The sequence below is a fragment of the Eretmochelys imbricata genome, chromosome 16 (assembly GCF_965152235.1).
Source record: "Eretmochelys imbricata isolate rEreImb1 chromosome 16, rEreImb1.hap1, whole genome shotgun sequence".
Taxonomy (NCBI): domain Eukaryota; kingdom Metazoa; phylum Chordata; order Testudines; family Cheloniidae; genus Eretmochelys; species Eretmochelys imbricata.
In genome coordinates, this window is record NC_135587.1 from 23,368,519 (window position 1) to 23,387,476 (window position 18,958).

Below are 18,958 nucleotides of genomic sequence, written 5' to 3' on the forward strand. Positions count from 1 at the left end.
AACCAGGATTCTAGTGTATCACCTTACTGTCCTGAATAACAAAGAAGGGAGCTACCTGATTTGCAACGCACAAGAGGAATCCAGGGTCAAATTCTTCAGCCAACTGTAAACTAATTCATCCATCTTTATTTTATGCAGAAAAGCTCAGCTTGGGTTGAGCACATGGTTAATGTTCCTGCTTTGTTACCAATTTTCTGTGTTAAATTAAAACACAAGGTCAGTTTTTTTTTAATCAAGGTCGGACACTGCCTTAGTCAGGAATAGAAACACAGCCTGCTCCTTTGTTTCCAAGTTTGCTCTAGCTAGGAGAAAGCATCAGCTCCTCGGGCAATGGAGAAGTGGAGCATGTATGGGGGTCTTCTGGCTTTACAGTGAAACCCATGGCGGCATGTCAAGGCACAAGAGAATTCCTGAGATGTGTGAAGAGCTGGTTGGTAATGCCAGTTCATGTTCCTTTTTCATTTGTGTCCCGATTCTGTGAGCCCTGCTTGCAGACATCAAGTGAAAGTGACAGATTTTTCTGTCTTAACAATAATGCTTATTTCTGATCCTCTGTTTTTGAGGGTAAAGTAAGTGATTAGTTGGAAAAAAAACAAAAAACCCTCACCATGAAGTACTGAATGTCTCAAGCTTTGGAAATACAATCAGAACTTGCATTTTATTTATATTGTTAAACGTGCAATCTTAAAATGTTAAGCCCATTATGATGGTGTCCTCTCTCCCCTCCCCTACATTCTTCAGCTCATCTTGCTTTGCAGTGGGAAGGCAGGCAGGCTTTTGGAATTGGTTCTGGGCTTGTTATACAAAAAAAATCCACCCCAACATTTAAATAAATATTAAAGTCCTGATCCAAAATCCATTGACGTCAATGAAAGACTCTGATTCAGGCCCCAGATGCTTCATTTTTATTTACCACTCTCCAGGAACGAAGCCAGAGAATTTGTCCCCCCCCACATGCATGTTTTAAATTTAGCAGCCTTCAAACACATGTCTCAAAGACACATCAAAACTACCGGATTTTGATCCCCAACTTCACATCTGTCCCAAATCCCCTCTTCATCGTAAAATCCTCACCTCAACACCCACTGGCTCTCAATATCCTGAAAGTGAGAGAACACTGTCTGTTCTTAGTAAACATACACAGCAAGACTCTGCTTTGCAAACAAACTCCCATCTCATAATTAGTGGTAAGTGAATTAACCTTTTAAATCTTATAAAGCTGTCTGCCAGAACGCTTGAGGACCTAGCTTTAAGACCTCACCTGTCCATGGTACTCTTGCTACCATACTAGCTGGTGTCGGAGGTACTGCTAAAAACTGGTGTGACAAAAAGTTAGAGGAGATCAAATACACTGAGCTGGGAGTAAAGTGCATAGGGCTTTTAGGTCTTGCAAGTAAGCTCTGGAAGTGATTCCTGTAATAAAGATTTTCACTAGCATTACCCTAGGTCTGGCTTGTTGTTTTTGCTAAGCCATGTTATTTATTGTTTTAATCAGCATAGCTCTGCAATGCAGAAACAAGTCATCCTTGCAAACATAAAAACGTTAACAGAAGAGGGGGAAATCTTGACATCAAAACCAGCTTTTTGGTCTGTTAAATGTGTGTAATCAGAGACTTCACTCAGGCCTGCTCTACACCTAAAACTTAGGTTGATCTAGCTACTTTCCTCAGGGGTGTGAAAAAAATTCATGCCCCTGAGAGATGTAATTAAGCCAACGTAAGCCCAAGTGTAGACAGCACTAGGCTGACAGGAGAACTTTTCTGTCGACCTAGGTACTGCCTCTCGGAGAGGTGGATTTACTACAGCACCCCTTCGATCACTGTAGTAAGTGTCAGTACTGCAGGAGCGGAGCTGCAGCAGTGCCTCTGTGCCACTGTAGCGTGTCTAGTGTAGCCATACCTTCAGCTTAATAAAGTCACTGGGGTGTGTCTTCACTAGCAACGTTAAAGCGCTGCTGCGACAGCGCTTTCATGGGGCTGTGTAGTCGCGGCTCCCAGCACTGGGGCACTGTCTACCCTCCCACTTTACAACGCTGAAACTTGCAGTGCTCAGGGGTGTGTTTTTTCACACCCCTGAGTGAGAAAGTTGCAGTGCTGTAAAGTGGCAGTGTAGACAAGGCCTAGAAATGACATGTCATGGGTGTTGTAATGATGCTCACTCTGTTTTAGGGCAACACCCTGATGGGCACGAATGGTGTCCCTAGCCTCTGTTTGCCAGAAGCTGGCAATGGGCGACAGGGGATGGATCATGTGATAATTCCCTGTTCTGTTCATTCCCTCTGGGGCACCTGGCATTGGCCACTGTCGGAAGACAGGATACTGGGCTAGATGGACCTTTGGTCTGACCCAGTAGGGCCATTCTTATGTTCTTATGTACTGTTACTGTATAATGTCCCTTTAAACAAAAGCTCACTGTTGTTTTCTTTCTGATATTTACATATCAAATATTTGTAAACCTGTGAGCACTTCCTAAATAAATAAATAGTTTTTTAAAAAGTCTTCCTTTAAAAGGTTGCAGTGTCCTTGTAAGGTGTGAGAGGTAAACACCTTGTCCCAATTGTTAGGCTGGCTGGGACCTGGAAGAAACACTTTTAAAGCTGTTGGGTGTGGCAGCTGCCTTCCATTCCGGCTAGAGGAGGAAACAATTAAATAAGCCTTTGTTTAGAGATAGCTGAAACAGCAGCAGCCACCACCCAAAACACAGGCCACATGAAAAGCTTCAGGAATCTGAGCTGAGAGGGGAGAGCGGGGGGGGGCTTCACTGTGGGCTTTTTAACCAGCATGTTGTCTACCTTGGCCCATTGGGCTCCCAGGGCAGTCACCACTGGAAGACTTGAACACAACTTCCTCTGCCAGCAGCGTAGGGGCTGAATTATTGCACCTGTCCCACTATGCTCAGCACAGCTCCTTGCAGCAAGTGTCTAATGTCTATGGTTTATAATGACTACAGTTTGGAACGACACCTCCTACTGCTTCCCACTGAGACTGGGAGCGGAGGTTGTGACATAGTGGCTAGCGTTGTGTACAGCAGGGACAATCCAAGTGCTAGTGGGAAACTTGAGCACCATGGATAGCAATTGTGACTAGAAATGTGGGGTGAAATCCTGTCGCCAGTGAAGTCAATGGGAGTTTTGCCACTTACTTAAATGAAGCCAGGATTTTACCCATGGTGCGTTACAGGCATGCTGGGTTAGTACACTAACTGGTTAGTATAGACAATGCCTAGGTGTACTGCCTCCCATTCAGCGAGCGTGAGTCAAAGGAGTCTTTCCCACATGAGCTCCAAGAAACGCTTTGAGGCTCACATATACCAAACAGCAGCAGCAGTGCTAGCAAGCAGTTTTAAATGAGAGGTTGGGATAGTGGCCATTCTCCTCTGTTTTAAGGAAACCAAACAATTCACCTTACCCCATTAGTTCAGCGACACTCACAAGAAGGTAATCTAGGTTATTGATTCAGGCTGGGTGGATTTTATTTCCATATTTTATTAAATTAAGACTCCTGAAAATATAAAGAAAAAAGCACCAATCACCCTGAGCATTCAGCACACAAGTGAGCGTAAAAAGCTCTTGCCTAAAGAGAACTCATGAATCTGCAGGTGCAATGCAGAATCTGAAGAGTGGCACATTGGATAGAAAAAACAGATTCATTTAATTGCACATGTAAAATGAAACCTGTATTGGGGTACTCTGAACAAATGAAGGATTAGCATAAATCTGTGTACATTTAAATGGGAAATGTGATATTATAGCCAGGGAAAAAAGAAGGAGCCTGGAGACAAGACAGACAGAAGAGCATAGCAAAGAAGAGGCTAATTGAAGGACCTGTCATTGCTGACTCAACCCTGAGTGATGCCCACAATATCAGGAAGATCTGCCAGCAACCCTAGTATTCCTGAACCTAGTATTCCTGGACTCCGACCAATGGTACATAGAAACAGTACTAGTTCTTCAGGCTGCCCTGCCCTTTATGATGAGGTTCTGTAATTGGCCAGAGTTTGTGGCTGCTGCCTTCCTCCCATTGACTCGTGCATGCTCAAACCTGCCAAGCCACTTGGGCCGATCACAGTCATGGGAGTGAGGCTTGGAGCAGCACAGACTCCACTGTGGCATAAAGTGTGCATAACTGAATGGGAGGAGGTAGGTCCAGGCTGGCAGAGCGAAGGATTGTTGTCACAACTCTTGCAATAATATAGGTGTCTGGGCAGAGGATCTGAGACCAGAGTACCAACAACCACCACTTGGCAGTGCATATCCTTTGATTTATCAGTTAGCAGCCACAGATCAGTCACAAGGTTACAGTTCAGTAATGGGAACCCCACATCCTCTGTGGTTTTGGAACTAAATACCCTGTTATGATATCACTGATCAAGCTCCATATCTTGAATTCTGCTCATTAAAAAAAAAAATCTCTCTTGTTAAAATAGATATCACAGAGTACAGTGTGTGATCATATTTAAGCATGCATGGGGATATTATTTGTATGATAAAAGGTTATAGTCATTCACTTCATAAACAAAGGCCCAGATTAATTCCTGGTGCAGCTGTACTGAAATCAGTAGAGTTACCCCAAGGATAAGCATGTCTCTGACTTTTAGGCCCTATTCAACTTATACCTTTTAAACCAGATTTTGCAACTGGTTAGTGACAGGATTGCCTTAGAAAGTTGCACATTAAATGGCTCAGCTTTTCTGTCATCACCACAACCCGGCTTGTGCATCTGCTGTTTGCATAAGTTCATCCTGGGAAATTTGGACAGCTACTGCACAGCTACTCCACACTGCCTCAGCAAGGGATAGGCCACTACAGAGCAACATCAGCAAGCTGTGACACAATACACCATGGGATGCCCCACCGCAGAGACGGCTGGAAGGAAAGAGGACCAGCCAAACTGGTTGCACAAAGATGGCAAGGATGCTTCACTGCAAGAACCTGTAACTGGTTCAGCACCTGTGGGAATCAGCCACCTGACACTATGCCTCTGGCAGGGGGGGATACAGGGCTGTGGTTATTAACAGAGCCTTAACCATATTGTGAATTGATAGGAAACATGGTTAAAACCTGCTGTATCTGGTTACAACCTTGGCTAGAAGTTGTAGCGTGGACACGGCCTTCCACTGTATCATTTTTTGCACAGTTGTACACAGTAGGGAAAAAGGCACAAAATCAAACCAGAGTTAAAATAACAGATACAGGGTTAAAAACAGAGAAAAGACAGACAAATCAGTTATAGCCGATATTCCATCCTTAACTCATCCTGCCATCCCTCTGAGCTGCAGTGCTAGAGACTAGGCAACATCACCCACTGTTTTAAGATGCCCTAAGAGAAATTGCCCCATGATGTAAACTTCATTTCCTCCATAAACAGCTAACAATTCCGTTTCAGGCTCCTTGTGTGCTTTTTCAGTCAGTTCCTTACTATTATTGTCAGCCCTGGGTTTGTATTTAAGGGGACGCTGTCAGGCCAGCATAGCTCCCAGTGCGGAGTTTGTAAGACAAGATTCCATAAGGCTAAACTCCAACAGAAATGTCCCCATGATTGGTTTCCCGGGTGGGCGCAGAAAGCCTGTTTCTAAAGGGTAACATTTCCCACCGCCTCTGGCAGCAAGCTGCGCCCCGCGCTACAATGCAGGGAAAGGAGAAAGTGAAACGGCTCCGAACTGACGCTAAACCAGAGTGAAGCCGATCGGCGCCGGCTCCATCCTGCCCGCTTGTGGCGGGGGAGGATGCGGGATGCCGGGCGGGCCAGGTCCGGACGAGCCCGTGCCAGGTCTCTGCATGTGCCCTCTGGGGCGGGCTCAGTGAACCAAGGGGGCTGGCTGGGGAAATGGCCAGGCCAGGGGTGTGGGGCCGGGCTGCTGGGCAGGGCCCTATACCCCCCCCGCCCAGGCCCGCGGTCACGGCAGGCCCCGACGGAGGGGAGGGGGGACCAGAGGCAGGAGCCAGCTCCCCCCCCCGCGCCGCCCCCCCAGCAGCACCACCCCCGCCCGTCACGTGAGGGAACTTGGGGCCAATGGGCGCGAGGCGCCGCGGGCAGCCGGGGGAATCTCGTTCAAAACGCGGCCGCCTGGCACCGGGGTGCGCGGCGCTGGCTCGGGGCCTCCGCCACCCTGCCGAGCCGCGTCGCGCCGAGCCGAGCCGAGCCGGGCCGCGCCGAGCCGGGCGGAGGGGGCGGCAGCGGGCGATGCGCGCGGGCTGGGCGGCGCCTGAGCGCGCGGGAAGATGCCGGTGAAGAACAGGTACAACCTGGTGGACGATGGCTGCGACTCGCGGGTCCCCCTGCACAACGAGGACGCCTTCCAGCACGGCATCCACTTCCAGGCCAAGGTGAGCCGCTCAGGCCGGCGCCTGCTGGGGAGCGGAGGGGGCTCCCCCGGCTGGGGGGGGCGGGGGACGGGACACACCCCCCCCCAGGGCCCCGGACAGTGCAGGGCAGCCGGGCCCCCTGCCCCGCCCGGGGACGGGGATGCTGCGGCCGGTGGCCGGGGCACGTGTCACGGGGGCACGTCCAGCGCCAGCTAATCCCCTCGGGGCACAGGGGGGCCCCGGCGCCTGGCTGCGGCTGCCCGCGCACCGGGGCCGGCTGCCCGCGGGCGGAGGACCGCGCGGCCTGGTGACAAAGCCGCGCAGTCCCGGCCGAGCGGGGCTTCCGCGCCTGAGGCAGAATCGTGCCAGGGGCGAGCCGCCCGCCCTGGCTGCTCCCTGGGTCGGGTCCCGCCGGGGCGGCTTCGCGCAGCAGTCGGGCAGGAGCGTGGGGAACTTTGGGCTCCGAGAGGCGCCCGCGGGGGAGGGAGTTCTGGGGCCAGGGCAGCGAAGGGTTCGGGCCCCAGGGACCGGCCCTTCCTAGGCTGGTCTGCACAGGGTCACTGCCCAGCAGCCCTGGCCTGGGGCGGTACCATCCTGCCGCGGTAGCTGCGCTGGCAGTCTGGGGGGCCTCCCTCTCTGCCGGGACAAGTGCCTTTATTCCCCTATCAGCTCCTGGGGCGTTAGCGGAGCATAGTTCTGCTGGTCAGTTCCCCCAGCCCATAGCGGTGTAGAGTTTGGGTTCCCCAAGAGCAGTCAAACTAAGTCAGACCAATGGTCCACCTCGGCCAGTCTCCTGCCTCCCAAGGACCAATGTCAGATGTTTCAAAGGGAATGAGCAGAACAGGGCAATTATCAAGGGAGCCATCCCCTGTCATCCAGTCTCAGCTTCTGGCAGTCAGAGGCTTAGGACACCCGGAGCATGGGCTTGGATCCCTGACCATCTTGGCTACTAGCCCTTGATGGATTTACCCTCCATGAACATATTTAATTCCTTTTTGAACCCAGTTCTAGTTTTGGCCTTCACAACATCCCCTGGCAACAAGTTCCACAGGTTGACTGGGTGTTGTGTGAGGAAATACTTCCTTTTGTTTGTTTTAAACCTGCTGCCTGTTAATTTCATTGGGTAACCACTGATTATTGTGTTATGAGAAGGAGTAAATAACACTTCCCTGTTCACTTTCTCCCCACCATTTGTGATTTTTACAAACCTCTTTCGTATCTCTCCTCAGTCATCTTTTCCCAAAGCTGAACGGTCCCAGTCTTTTTAATCACTCCTCATACGGAAGCTGTTCCAGACTGGTCATAATTTTTGCTGGCCTTCTCTGTACCTTTTCCAATTCCAATGTATCTTCTTTGAGACGGGACAACCAGAACTGCACGCAGTATTTAAGGTGTGGGTGTAGCATGGATTTATGCAGTGGCATTATGATATTTTTTGTCATTTTGTAGACTGTTCCTTGTTCACCATGAGTAGTTGCATCCTCTGCTTGTGTTGCCAGATTATCAATATAATGCTGTTTGTCCGCTCTCCCAAGGCGTTTGACCTCCCCATGTGCCTTGCTATGCTGCTCGTGGCATTTGTCCTTTACCTTCTGGGATTTTGCGTCTAAAACTTTTTTCTTCAGGGCTCGTCTGGTTTCTATGGCATTCCATGTGCTGGGTGTAATCCACTCCTTCCTTCTCTTCTGCCTGTAGCCTAGACAGGCTTCACTGCTCTGTTTATAAATTGCTGTTACTTTGTCCCACTTCTTGTTGATCTCCCCATTTGCATTCCCCTCCTCTTCATCAAGGTCTGCAAGTGTTTGAAACCTGTTCTTTAACTGCAGAACGAAGGCTTTCTGCATTTTTATCTGTGCCAAGCAAAGTATTGTGTAAGATCATAGTCCAGTGTATATCAGAGGCCGTTGATGGTGTTCTCAGAAAAGAGCAAGTGTGGCTGCACAGACTACATCTTCATTCTACGAAACATAATAGAACAGTGCTTAGAATGGCAACGGCAACTCTACATAAATTTCATAGACGTTGAGAAGGCTTTTGATAGCTTTCACAGGACCAGCCTATGGAGCATTCTGCAGGCATATGGAATTCCTTTCCCTATAATCAATGTCATCAAAAGCTTCTACTTCAACTTTACATGCAGTGTTGATCACAGTGAGCTCAGTGTTGAAATCAAAACAGGAGTACATCCGGGGTGTGTCATGTCTGCAATCCTCTTCAACATTGCTATCGACTGGGTAATGCGGCGTACAACAGAAGACATGCCAAGAGGCATTAAATGGACACTCATCTCATCCCTTGAAGACCTGGACTTCGCAGATGATGTCGCTCTCCTATCACATACCCAACACCATATACAAGAAAAAACAACTCTACTCAACGCATTCAGCCAGCAAATTGGACTGAACATCAACCACAATAAGACAGAGATCATGACCTTTAATATTGCCTCACCATCCCCAGTGCAGATAGAGGGTTATTTTCTCACCAATGTAGAACCATTCACATACTTGGGCAGCACCATCAGTCAGGACATCCAGAACAAAATCAGTAAAGCCAGGAACACCTTCAGGAGCTTAAATACAGTTTGGAAATCATCAAAATACAACACCAAAACCAAACTCAAGATTTATCAGAGCTGCGTCCTTTCAACACTACTTTATAGTGCAGAATGCTGGGGAATGAGAAAGTCTGACGTGTCCAAACTGTCTTCATTCCATACAGCCTGCCTCAGAAAAATCCTCCATATCTTTTGGCCCAGAACAATCTCAAACCAAGATCTATTGACAGTGCAGCCAAGAGGATCTGAGCACCATCATTGCCAGGAGGCGTTGGAGATGGATCAGCCATGTGCTTCAGATAGAAACTGATTCCATCACCAGAGTAACAATAAGATGGACACCTGAAGGTAAGTGAAAATGAGGCTGCCCGAAAACAACGTGGAGAAGAGGTGTGGAAGCTGAGCTGTAAAACCTGGGGCACAGTGGGGAATCATTGAAAGACTTGCCAGAAACAGACAGGAGTGGAAGAGCTTCATCACTGCCCTAAACGCCAGGAGGGGTAATAGGAACATGATGATGATGATATTTACTGTCTTATTGTAATCAGATAATGGGCAGGCTTCCATTGAAGTCACTTAACACATGGTGTGCTGAAAAGAATGGACTTGATCAGACAGGGCTTGGTTGGGAAGAGGAAGAGAAGCTGTCACTGACATGGCTGCTGGTACCCAAGAGCAAGTGTGAGGCATCTACTGCCCTGTAGCCCAAGGAGACATGTGGTAAAACACGTAACATGGAAGTGCAGAGTGGAGCCAGGTACGAACTGGACAGCCAGGGAGTGAGTTGCAGGAGGCCCAAGGCTGAGGAGATGTCCGTGCACTGTGGTTTTCAGCCCCCTTGCCTGTTAAAACATTGAGGCCAAAGCTTTCAGAAGTGTTCACTGACTTAGGTGCCTTGGATGTTGGGTGCCTAGCTTCAGGACCTTGCTGTCCTAGAGGTGCTGGGACACGGCTGCCTTCCAACCCTGGACTTTCGGGTGGCCTTGCACTCTGTCAGGCCCACGATCAATAGACACTTCAGCATTTTTCGCCACCTGGCTTTAATTTGGAGCTGCAGGTGGGTGCTGGTACTAAAGGGTCATAACTGGAGTTCTAATGCCCTTACCAGGCTACTAAAGTCACGTGTGTTAGTGTTGGTGTCACGGGTAATAAACCATGAACAAGGCCTAAAAGGCTTTCTGACTCTCTATCTTTCTTTAGTGTTCTGAACCTGCTGTTCCCACGCTAGTTTCAGCCCCATTCAGAATATGTTTCTCTCTGCAAGTGGGCTTTAAAAAAAAAAAAAAAAAGCAAAGGAACTTCAAAACATGCCAACAAAACTTATAGTGCTTTTGAGCAGAGGAAGTGTGGAGGGGAAAATAGCAAAAGGTCACAGAGGCTGAGCTGTTATGCTCAGATTAAACTGGTTTGCACTACATTTCTTTTTGGTAGCTGTTTTTGGAAGCCTAGCTTGGAAACTTTCCTGTGTAGTTTGCTTGGGAACTGATCTGGAAAGGCTCCTGTTGACTGCACTGGACTTTGCATCACGTCCTTAATACTTTTCTGTCTATGGCAGGTGCCAGTGGGTGCTGTGTGATGATGGTGGCCTGTGCTGTACAGGAGCACAGATTATTTAATGGTCCCTTCTGGCCTTGAACTCTAATACTAGGATTCTAATAGTATTTGTATCATGAGCATTTGTACTCAGAGGCTCCACTTGGACTGGGGAATTGTTCAGACACACAGGGGTAAACTGACCCTGCCACAAGGAGCTTAATAGTTAGAAAAAATACTTCCCTGGAAACCAACATAGCAATGGCCATTGTGCTAAATTCCATGTTAGCGTATTAGCCCTTTTGACCCACTGTGCTGCAGGAAAAGCTATAGAAGGCCAAGTGTTAATGTAAATAGAAGTAATCTTGAGGCTGGATCTGAAGAACTGCTGGTATCACTGTCCGGGACTTCATATTGATCATGAAAAATGTCCAGGCATGACTACATCTGCCTTTCAGTAAAAGACTTCATTGTAACTGGCTTTCTGTAGTCAGTGCAGGGGGAATGAGTTTATAATTTAGCTGACAAAATGAATTGCATTTTGCAGGAATAATTCTAGCTTGTTTGCAGGTGGCCTGACAGATTAGAAATGGAATTAATTTCTCCCCTCCCCTGAGCTGTAAGGAAAGGGAACGCATTCAAACAAAGCTTTAAGAACGCTGATCTTGTGCAGCTCAGTTTTCCTGCTGAAGGAGCTGTAGATTTAAAGAGGATGTGGGAGAGAGATCTGTAAATTCTCAACTGTGTGTATAAAAATCTAGCTTTGCTGAACAGGGAGATACAGTATTTTGAATGCTTAAAACATAACAGCTGATCTACTGGATGCCACCTTGACCAGGCGAAAAGCTGTTACATTCAGGAACTTTGAAAAGTTACTATGAAATGAATTTACACTTCTAATGGGTAGGATAGCCACCTGCAGTCAGCCAGCTTTGGGACTACCATGCTATAGAGAGAGTGGATAGCTCTATAAGTATTCAGCTACTTGCCCAACTCTCCTCTTCAAGTTGTAATGGGCTGGCTTCTCTTCCACCCTCACAGATGAAGTTTGCATTACCATAGTAACATGCTTACTTAGTGCTACTATAGGGTCTGTCTCTTCCAGTTAATAGTGTCTTACTGCAGGTACATCAGTCTGGCTGTGCCTCTTACAATGACCAGTGTATTAATTATCTAGCTTGCTTCGTGCAAGACTTTTGTTTATTGGTAGTGTTTCTCATCTCTAATTCTTTCCAGGTTGTAAGTACCAAGCCACATTGCATTATATGAATGAGTTTATATTTCAGATCTTTAGGGATGAACTCCCAATGCACACACAAGAACCTGATACTGCAAGCTGCAGGTGAGCAGCCTTACACTTGGGTGGAGCCCCCGGTGAACTCGATGGGGCTCTCCATAGGCAAACACAGAATCATAGAAGATTAGGCTTGGAAGAGACCTCAGGAGATCATCTGGTCCAACCCCTTGCTCAAAGCAGCACCACCCCAACTAACTCATCCCAGCCAGGGCTTTGTCAAGCTGGGCCTTAAAAACCTCTAAGGATGGAGATTCCACATGGATCAGCTTGCAGGATTGGGACCCCAATTAAAGGTCTGAGAGGAAAGCCAATAGAAGTGTTCTTAGCCACTGGCTCTCTCCCCATTGCCTACTGATAACAAGATTGCAAAATGCCAGCCTACTGCATTAAATAGAATTTTTTCATGTGACTCACTATAGATCATGGCCCTTTGTGAATGGGGAAAACCAAACAGATCCCATTTTGTGATGTTAATGTACCTTTGACACTATAGAAAGGGGGAGGAAAAGCTAGTCCTTTCCTTCCCAATGTACCCCAAGTACTCATGCTCTGGGGCCTGGATCTCTCTTGTGACTCACCGAGGGGTTGCTGTAAGTAGTTACAAAATGGCATGTCTGTAGAAGCTGTGGAGACATTTACAGATGGTGCAGGGAAATGAGATGAACTTTCAAGATGCTTGCAGTGCTTATTTCTAGGCAGCTGAAAGAGCAGTAAATACTGAGCTAAGACGGCCAGTCTGTGTGGAGAGCTCTTCATTGAATACAAGCTTGCAAAATAAAACTCTACAAGCTGTTGGGTCTTGCCAGCTTCAGCTCTTGCATCAGTGCTTTCAAAAACCCATAAAGATGTCAACATGTCCAGTCAGAGCCATGGGCTGGTCTTTAGGAAGAGCAGGAGCTGCCTGCCAAGCTTCCATGGGGCTTCCCTGACTTGCTGACCACAAAACTTCCTCTAGACTCACAAGCCAAACCCTCTTATGCATGGAGGCTGAGCTTTGTCAGCTCCAGCACCCCTGATTAACCTGGGGGAGGAAGGCAGGCTGCCTGCCATGGCCTTGTATGAGGGGAGAGGGCTGCATGCTCCACCTATGAGACAATGCTAATGCCGACATATTGGACTGGCTTTTGGAATCGGACTCCCTCGCTCCAGCTGTCTGACTTCCACAGCATATGGCCTGAGGACAGCAACCCGCACTCCCCGGTACTGACAGGATGCTGATCACCCACTCGGTTCTGCTTCTGTTTACTGGCTGACTCGGGCTATTCTCTCTTCGCTCCCCCTTCCAGTCAGTTATGCTGCAGATGAGCCAGAGGCCCTGTGGAGAGTTCACTACTCTTTGCATCACACGAAAGAACTGCTCTGCCTGTGGGAGGTTTGGGGGTTCCCCCATGGCTTGGGGCAGAAGGGCAGCCTGGATCTCAAGCTTTGCACTGGCTTGCTTTGGTTGGTGGCGGTGTGGGCATGTTCATCCCGCCCCATGTGCCATCCCGAGTGCCCCCGTCCTGCAGCAGAGTCCTCCCAGCAGAACAGTTTCTTCCTGTCACTGTTCAGATCACTGTGTCCCTTGGCTGGCTTGGCACACAAGCGTGGGCAGGCTGGGGCTGAGCATACGGTAGCCGTGCTGCCACCACAGGGCAAATGTCTGTGGGAGGGTTGGCTCCTGCTGTATCAGGTAGGCGATCAAGCTACATTTTGGTCCAGAGCAAGCGTATGACCAATGTATACGGTCCTGATGCCATCCAAACCCACGGGCAGGACTAGAGGTAGCTAGGATACAGAAGGCTGCATTTGTTAATTGGTTGTGGGCAGGTTTCCAGGCTGGACCTGGAACTTGCCATCTGCCTTGAGCTTGAGCAGCCCTTATTCAGCAGGCAGAGGTGCTAACGCTGCAAACCTAAGTTTTGCATGTCCTGTTACAGGATGCGGGGCAACTTGCTGTTTCCGGTGGAAATGTAGGGCTGCAGCTCCCATTAGCTCCTACTTATTGACAGGCTGGGCCAGCACAGAATACCAATTCTGGCACGTTTTCCAGGATCAGCTAGAGAATTCTGCTAGGCCAAGCAAGCAAAAAGGCAACTGATGTCCAGAGAGGCACAGAGAAAACAACAAAGGGTTTTGACCAGGGATGCAGACACATTGCTCCTCATCAAAGCCAGTGGCCACAGAGCCATGCACTAGCCTCAGTCCTTGGGGGTGCCTGGCATTCTGAGGTTTTCAAGAAGCTTTTCTTGGTGAGGGGAAGGAAGAAGATAGGAACCAAAATGTAGCAATCAGCTTGTCTGAGATGCAATATATGTAATGATTTGGCTAGCAGCTGTCCCCCTGGTTGTGGTTGCCAGCAGTAATCTCCTTTCTCCAGTGCAGAGTATTATGGTCTCTAGTGGAGTCCAGCAAACTGGACTGGGCTTCCAGGAAGGGGCTAGCTTTTAGTGGGGTAATGTGAATTTAATGTCTAATGGATCTAAGGGCATTTCCAGAACTGGAAGAGCTCAAGGGCTTAAACCTGACATTAAGGATCCATTGATACCTGCGAGGGATCCTCCTTGTAGGTGCTGACAGGAGTTAGAGGTGTCTAACTGCCCAGCCACTTATGGGCTAATTATCAGTCAAAGATGCTGTTCATTTTGAAGACGTCGTGACTCCTTCACTGCAATTTGTTTTAAGACCATCCCACCACTGTTCTGTCTTCCAGTACATCGGTAGTCTGGATGTGCCGAGACCCAACAGCCGTGTGGAGATCGTGGCAGCCATGAGAAGGATTCGGGTGAGTCTGACTGGGAGCCCTAGTACCACTGCTCATGGCAGGTTACCGTGAATGGAAGTATGCAGGTGTAGTTGCTCTGTGCTGCTCTTCCCCAGACCCCTCTGCTTTTAACAGCTGGAATTTGAGCAGCTTGACTGCTTTTCTTGTCTAGCTTTGGAGCCACGCTCTTGAGACATACCAGGACTAGATCCAGCACCCCGTCCTCCCCAACTCTCCTCTCCAAAGCAGGGAGAGAAAACCAGCTCCACCTCCACTGAGTTATGTAAGGTTTCTGTTTTCCTCTTTGAACCTCACACACTTCACATTTCCCTTTTGCAAATTCTTATTTTAACAAAGACTTGGCGAGATTCCACTTTTCTCCTCTACCTTCTTATTCATCAGAAGGGCTTGTGAATGGGCACTAGAATTAACCAACAAAGTTATTAGAATTTCTGTCTCAAACCAGTTTTGAAGTTTCTCAAGTGCAGGTTTATTTTCTCAAAGCCTCCATCCAAGAGGTAGCACTGATGGCTGCTCTGACAGTCTCCATGTTTGTTATATTCTTACCCATCTGAAATACTAGGGTGTTTTTTAATTAATTCAGAGACTGTTCAGAAATGTTGCAAACTTCAACTGAAGTAGGTTTGGAATTGTGCATTTGAAGCCTTCAAAGGGGATTATCCTGGTTTTCTTTTGGAGTTTAAAAATCTAATGTCATTTAAAATGGCTTTTTTAAAAAAAAAAAAAAAGCTTTGCCTGTAACCAGCTGGAGAGTTGATTTATTCATCTCCAGCCAAGTGCAGAAATGAGATTCCCTGCCTCCTGCCTGCCCAGAGACTATTAACATAGCTCCTGCTCATAAAGGACACAGTGCAGTGGCAATCTAAATTGCCAGATTATTTATCTTAAAAGTAGAAGTTAATAGCAAAGAGGCAACGGATGGGGGCCAGTGGGGCAGCTCAGATGCTGCAGTGAATAGCAGTATATCTTGGGCTGCATCTTATTTTTGGCCTGTCAGATTTAAAATAGCACTGCAAAAGAGCTTCATTTCTGATCCTTCAGTGGCTATTTTAAAAAAAATAAAATAAAGGTGTTTAATTCCTGTTCCCAGCAACTGTGGACAGCCACTGATTGAGCACCTGCTATCGGCATGATGAATGGCTTAATATCGATCAGGGAATTCTGGCAGTGCAGCAACACGCTTGGGTGTTGGGAAGCACGTAACAATGCCCTTCTGCTCTCGTGGATGCAACTGATTAATCTGGTGACTGAGTTGCAGCTTTATCGCAATGTATTTTAAAGCAGCTATTCTGTTAAAGCAGCTATAACCTCAGCCCATTGTTTGAAGGCAGGGCTTCCCCTTTTCACTTGTGTGTGCACTGTACAGCAGGACCTTATTCAGACACGTCCAAGCTGTGTGGAGCAGAGGATGCTGCTCTGCTGAAAAGTTAACTAGCTTGGACCTCTTACTAGAGGATAAGGAACAGGGTTTTTGAGAAGGATACTTGAGCACAGACAGCATAATAATAGGAACTCTGAAGAAAGGTAGTGGCTATTTAGTGCTAACCTGCGTACAGAGGCCTGGTCTACACCCGAATTCTTTCTCTCTCCTGTCAGTGTAGCTGTCCCTGTGGAAGAAACCATGGTACAGCCACAGGCCATTTGTGCCTATTACTCTTTTAAACGGTGGTCTCCTGGAAAGCCGGCATCCTGTCAGTGCTGGCACCAGCATGCATGGCTCCCCTGCTGGGAGTAATATTGGGAAACTCTAAGATGTCTACCCTGCCCTTGGCAGGTTGCAATCTATGCAGACAGGGCATCTGAGATATTAAAGACTATTAAGGAAAAATTGGGTACATACAAAACTAGTGCTTGTGAGAGGCTCTGGAGTGACAAGACCAGAGACTGGCGTTGTCTAGCCATAAGACGGGGTATATAGTGCAAGCCTCCTCATGCCACCCAGTTTGCCTCCCCAGTGACCTGAAGGGGCCGCCTCTAGGAGTGAGGGCATTTCCACCAAGATTGGCAACAGAGCGAGCCAGCTGGCATGTGGGTGCTTGCCTAGGGGCTCTGAAGAGAGGCCACAAACTCATGTAGGCTGCTACCACCCTGGATTGGCACCAGTCATCTGTATGAGAAGCTCAGTGTCCCAATCCCCTGAGTCAGCCAGCCCCACCCCTCTTTTTATTTTTCCAGGCTCTGGCAGAGCTGGTTAGTCCAGTCACTCATTTCTGGAAAAAACTGTATATGGGGTTTGAAACTGAATCTCTACTCCATGTCTATGGAATCCTGGATCTCCAGCCAGGGGCGAAATGCTAGCTCTCTATGGGGGGGTGGGGGCGGGGGCAACAACACAGGCTACTTATCACATGCTAAACTCAGTGGCGCCCCCCGAGAGTTGCATAGAGACATAGAATGAGGGAAACAGCAATTCATGCATCTCGCTGCTCAGAAAGTCTCCTCTCCTTCAGGCCTCATTATGCCAGGCCACATTCTGCATATGGCTGCTGCAGACTTGCGGCTAAAGCTGCAAATGAAATATATGAGAGAGACCCAGGGACACTAATCCATTGATGTGCTCTTCCAGCTCAGCAGACAGTTGTGCACAATAAGTCAGTTAGCCATAAATCCTGGGAAGTTGCTATCTGAGATTCTCATTCATGAATCTAACATTGGTCTGTTAAAAGCACAAGCTGTTCTTTTGAGGCATAGGCTTTTTATACAACTTTAAGTGGTAAAAATTCTATCCATAACCGATCCTATCACTGAGTTAGTGGCATGCCTTTTGTTCGTACTCATGGAACTAAGTTCCATTTGCAAGACAAATTTAAAAACCTTGTTGCAGATCATGTTTCCTCAGTTAGAGGAACTGCATGCAAATCCAGTAGGTAGAGCAGGGGGAATGGCCATTCTCTGCTTAGCTTTTCATTATGCAGCACTAGTCATACATTTAAAATTTCCTAATCCTCCCCCTGGATTATTAACTACATACAGTTGCCATGTTATTATAGGATTCTCTGGGTTCAAGCTAATCCCCTGCCCACTCCTACACTGACAAAGGAGGTGATGGAATTTGTTTAGTACCTGAATAATAAGTAGAACCAGAAGTATGACACACTGACAGGCATATCTAGTTCCAACCACTGCTTGGTCAGAATCAAGTTCTTAGTGCAGCTATGGCCATTCAGTCCAGGAGGGAATGCTTCTAGGGGTGATGCCGCAGAGAACCTGTGATCTGGGGAACTAGTGTCACACAATAGCTGCCTAACTTTTGTTCCATTGCCCGAGGCATTCCAGGTCTAAGGCTTTGTCGACACTAGCACTTTTGTCAGCAAAACTTTTGCTGGCCGGGGGTGTGGGAAAAAGCCAAACCCTGACATAAGCGTCACCAACAAAAGCACCGGTGTGGACGTGGTTTAATTATGCGGGCAGGACAGCTCTCTCCTGCCGGCACAGAGCAGCTACACAGGAGACCTTACCGTGGCACAGCAGGAGCGGTACAGCTGTGCCGCTGTAAGACCCATAGCGTAGACATCACCTAAGAGCCTGCAAGGTTTTCTCTCTGGCTGTCAAGCCCTTGCCACATGCAGAGGCAGTAATGTATTCGGAGAGCGTTGGAGTTGATTGATCTGCACGAGAACTGCAGGTGACATGACATTCCTGGAGTTCCAGAATGCCAGGGTGTGATTGCAAACATTTTCTTTCTGCATGACTCCAAGGAAAATTCATTCTCATGAGCCAGAATCAAAGTGATGCAGCAAATCTCTTGGGGGCAGGTGTATCTGCTCCCTTATGTCTTCTAGGGAGAAATTAATGGGCAAGGGTCTGCCCTTGTGCACAGGTGAAGCTCTCCCTGAAGTCCTTGAGAGTAGAGGGCAGGTCTGAGGGCAGAACTGGGCCTGCTATTTGTAGGAAGGTAGCTGTGGGGAAGCGGTATTTGAACTGTAGGAATGCTAGCTCAAAGATCATAGGGCCTACAATGTGCAAATATGAGTCTTCCCACCCTGTGTGGTGTGTGTGTGTGGATGGTATGAATGGGCAAATAGGCATCTCCTGCCAATGCGGAGCTGTCTCTCCCTCTACAGTCTGTCGGCACTCCACGTGGCTAGGTGGCTATGGCATAGGAACAGCTATTGGTCCCTTCTCAAGGCAGTGGGATTTAAGATTCAAAGAGCATCATAATCTACAGCTGATGTGTCACTGGCTCGCTCTCTGTGGCCTGGGGGTGGGGCATAGACTTAGCCGCTGGCAGCACACCAGAGCCCAGAAGTACAAAGAGCATAACCCAGGCGTGGGCAAACTTTTTGGCCCGAGAGCCACATCTGGGTATGGAAATTGTATGGCAGGCCATGAATGTTCACAAAATTGGGGTGCAGGAGGGGATGAGGGCTCTGGCTGGGGGTGCAGGCTCTGGGGTGGGCCAGAAATGAGGAGTTCAGGATGCAGGAGGGGCTCCAGGATGGGGCAGAGGGTTGTGGGGGGTGAAGGCTCTGGGGTGGGGTTGGGGATGAGGGTTTGGGGTGC

General features: G+C 48.2%; 1 protein-coding gene across 1 annotated transcript in view; it reads left to right on the top strand.

Moving 5' to 3' along the window:
• The first annotated feature begins 6,220 nt into the window (after nt 1–6,220).
• Nucleotides 6,221–18,958, top strand: part of LOC144276098 (carboxyl-terminal PDZ ligand of neuronal nitric oxide synthase protein-like) — a 56,959-nt gene continuing 44,221 nt past the window's right edge. The window contains exons 1-2 of the mRNA XM_077835955.1: nt 6,221–6,325; nt 14,384–14,455. Of these exons, the coding sequence (XP_077692081.1) occupies nt 6,221–6,325; nt 14,384–14,455 (177 nt within the window). The remainder of the gene's footprint in view (nt 6,326–14,383; nt 14,456–18,958) is intronic.